The 3,232-nt window shown below is 38.8% G+C and overlaps 1 protein-coding gene across 1 annotated transcript in view; it reads left to right on the top strand.

Annotated features, from left to right (window-relative positions):
- TSLP (thymic stromal lymphopoietin) overlaps positions 1-3,157 on the top strand; it is a 6,684-nt gene extending 3,527 nt beyond the window's left edge. Inside the window, exons 4-5 of the mRNA XM_006755309.2 lie at positions 2-364; positions 2,277-3,157. Coding sequence (XP_006755372.1) covers positions 2-364; positions 2,277-2,390 — 477 coding nt within the window. The 3' untranslated portion in view covers positions 2,391-3,157. The remainder of the gene's footprint in view (position 1; positions 365-2,276) is intronic.
- Positions 3,158-3,232: the final 75 nt, after the last annotated feature.

Below are 3,232 nucleotides of genomic sequence, written 5' to 3'. Positions count from 1 at the left end.
CGGCGGCGCAGGTCCTCTCTCCTGCCACGCCTTCTGCTACCCTCACGAGCCCCCACCTTCCTCCCCTTCCGTGGGGTCTTTAGCCCTCTCCTCACCCGGGTCCCATTGGCTGCGACCCCGCTCCCCCTTTCACTCATTTCTTACCAACTCTATTTCTTTGTTTTTTTCTACCCCTACCCCCCACCCCGTGGCGTGTTCTCCTTTTCTCGTGAACGTCGCCGCTGGCGAGCAGCCGGATTGCCTCACTAAAATCGAGCGCCTTACCTTGCATCCTACCCCCGGCTGCAAGTCACTCCCCGAAGAATTAGCCAGCAGAACGCAAGCTACGCTCGAACGCTCTTGCCCAGGCTACTACCGAAAGCAGGTAAGCCAACGTAAAGCACTCTCGGTTTTTGGTGTGTGTTTTGTTTTGTTTTTAATCTTGGCGCTCACCTTGAATTAAAGAGGCGCTATTCGTGCAGGGCAGAAGTCTGTGGTTTTTATTCAGGTTCTATCTTTTGGAGAGCAAATGAGCCAGAGCTGTAGATGGTCAGTTAGTCCTAGGTTGATACCTCGACCGAAACCCACTTATTTCTAGGATTCTGATTCTTCTTACAGAATTACGGTTCGGCGAGTGTTGAGCCTCCAACATCAGAATGTCACCTGGCTGCCTGAGCATGGGACATTATTGGCCAAAATGCCAATTCCCAGGGACCCAACCTAGACCTTCAAAATCACAGTCCCTGTGTATGGAAGGGCTTCTTATGAAATTTTTGCCCGTTCTACAATTTGAGCAGCATTACGTAGGTTTATCACTTAATAATTGTGCGTTCTTTCTTAAAATGATAAATCATACATCAGAGCTTTACCCTATGTTTGCTTAATTGCTTGTCTGGGTGGTATTGCTGCCTCTTTACATAGTGGCTTTTGCATGTGCAGTCACATGCATTTGAATGAATGCGTAACTTTAAATATGGAAACAGTAGTAGAGAGTTAGGAGCGGGAAGTCTGGAGACAGTCTTGCCTAACTTTGAATCTAGCCCCATAACTTTTAACAGTGAAAACTTGGATAAATTACTTAGCCTCTGTGTGCTCAATTTCTTCTGCAGAATGAGGATCATATTAACAGACCCACATAGAGTGTTTATAAGGATTAAATGAGTCAATATTAGTAAAAGCACTTGGAATGGTGCCTGGCATGCAACTAGTACTAAGAATTTATTTCAGCATGGAAGTGAAGCAGAGGATTTATCTTCTGGATGACAAATTTTAAAAAGACAAAGAGAAACAAGTGCAGAGATGTATGATCGCTGTCTATTAACCAATGGACTTTATCAGTCTGCACACTGAGTAGTCTGTGTGGCCAAGGCTGTCACTTTTTTAGGGATTGGAGATTGAAACCATAAGGTGAGTCTGGCTACATGTGAAAAACTGGTTTGGTTCTATGCCTTCTATCAAGGAGACTAGTAAATCTACTGATGGCCACAGTGAAGTTTATCCATATAAGGAGAGCATAGAGAACAGGCTAGGTCAAGTTCTGGATAGTAAGAAAGGGAGAGTCTGGAGTACTTTTTAAAAATTTATGATTTAGCAAATTTTAAATTGTAAGATTTTTGCTTATAACCTGGTAATCTTTCTTGACCCAAATGTTGTGTATCTAGGAGGTCCAGTCAAGGTCACTACTCAAGAGTAATTTAGATAGAGGAAAACACTAAAATATCATTGCAATCTTTTTTAAGTTTAGGCTCTCTTCCGAAAAAACTTCAGGTGTCTGTGGCACAACTCAGTGGTAGAAGGGACTGAAGGCAGGAGAATTTTGAATTATATCTGTAAAGAAGATGTAGATATGTCCTATTTTAGAGGAACTTACGATCTTGTCAAGGAGATCATGAAGTCATCGACCTATTCACTTATTTACTTATTCAATGTGTCCTGTGTATAAAACATTCTGCTCAGCACTGTGGGGAATACCCATGATGCAATAATAAATTTAAAAAAAACCATTTAAGTGAGAGCCAAGTTAAATTAAACACACTGTGAAACACTAGAATAGTTTCTAACAGAAAGGTCTGAGCAATCAGCAGTAGCCTGGCAAAGGAGGTGGTGCTTGGCCTTGATGCATGAGTAAGTGGGTGGAATAATGGGAGGGAATTCCTCTGTAGAAAGCACAGAGGCCCAGACAGTAAGCAGGTGTTAGGAGAATACATTGAGAAATGGGTTTGCATAGAGAAGACAATGTAACCTGCCATTAAAGATAATGACAATTAATTTTAATTACTGATTCTCTTATTCCACAGAAAAATAATGCCCAGGCAATGAAGAAAAGAAAGAAAAGAGAAGACACAATAAAAGGATGCCAGAAAATAGTCTCAAACTTAATAGGATTGTGGCGTCGTTTCATGCGTCTTTAATAGAAACAAAGTGAACCTTCATTGAAGTCATATTTCACAGCAACAAAAATATCATCCTTATTAGGTAGAGGGAATGTTAATTCTGTGACATTTAAAAGATCACTACTAATTATTTTTTTAATTACAGAAGGGTTTCTTAACTTATTTTTGTAAGCTTTTATTGTTTAATATTGGTTTATAATGTGGGGGAGATACTACCCCTCAAATGTCAGGGAGACTTCAGTAGCATTGATGTCTGAGCCACTGGCTTTGTGATAGTAATTCTCAGCTGGAACTACCTAGGCCTTACTCAAGAGAAGAATCTAAATGTATAGGAGAAGGAGAACTTTTTCGCTTCAAAAAGAAAAAAAGTTGAACTCAAGAGCAAATGAGCCTCTGTTGAAAGGCAGGCATTTCTTTCATACTAAAAATTTACAAAAGAAGGAAATACGTAGAAGCAAAACGGTACACACAAAAAGCTGGACATATAGTGGAGAAATTTGAAAGAATTTCATATTGATATTGTGAAAATAGTTTCAGTTAAGTTTTAAAAATTATGTAACAGATAAGAGTGGTATATGCAAGCAGATCTTGAAGAAGTACATTTATTAAAGCTAAAATAATATATATTTTTAAACTTATGGAATACATTTTTAATTTATTGTATAAGCACTTTATTTTTTTATTAAATTTATTGGGGTGACATCGGTCAAAATGAACAGTAAGCACCTTTTTAAATGTACATATTGTTTTGTTATTGACATGATACATTTCTTAATAAAATAATTCTCAAATTCATTTCTTATGAATGTGTTATTTTATGTAGCTAGATGATTTTCACCTACACGTTTTTGAGGGGCTTC

This window comes from Myotis davidii, unplaced genomic scaffold (genome assembly GCF_000327345.1).
Source record: "Myotis davidii unplaced genomic scaffold, ASM32734v1 scaffold130, whole genome shotgun sequence".
Taxonomy (NCBI): Eukaryota; Metazoa; Chordata; class Mammalia; order Chiroptera; family Vespertilionidae; genus Myotis; species Myotis davidii.
This window is presented reverse-complemented; position numbering and strand designations above follow the sequence as displayed.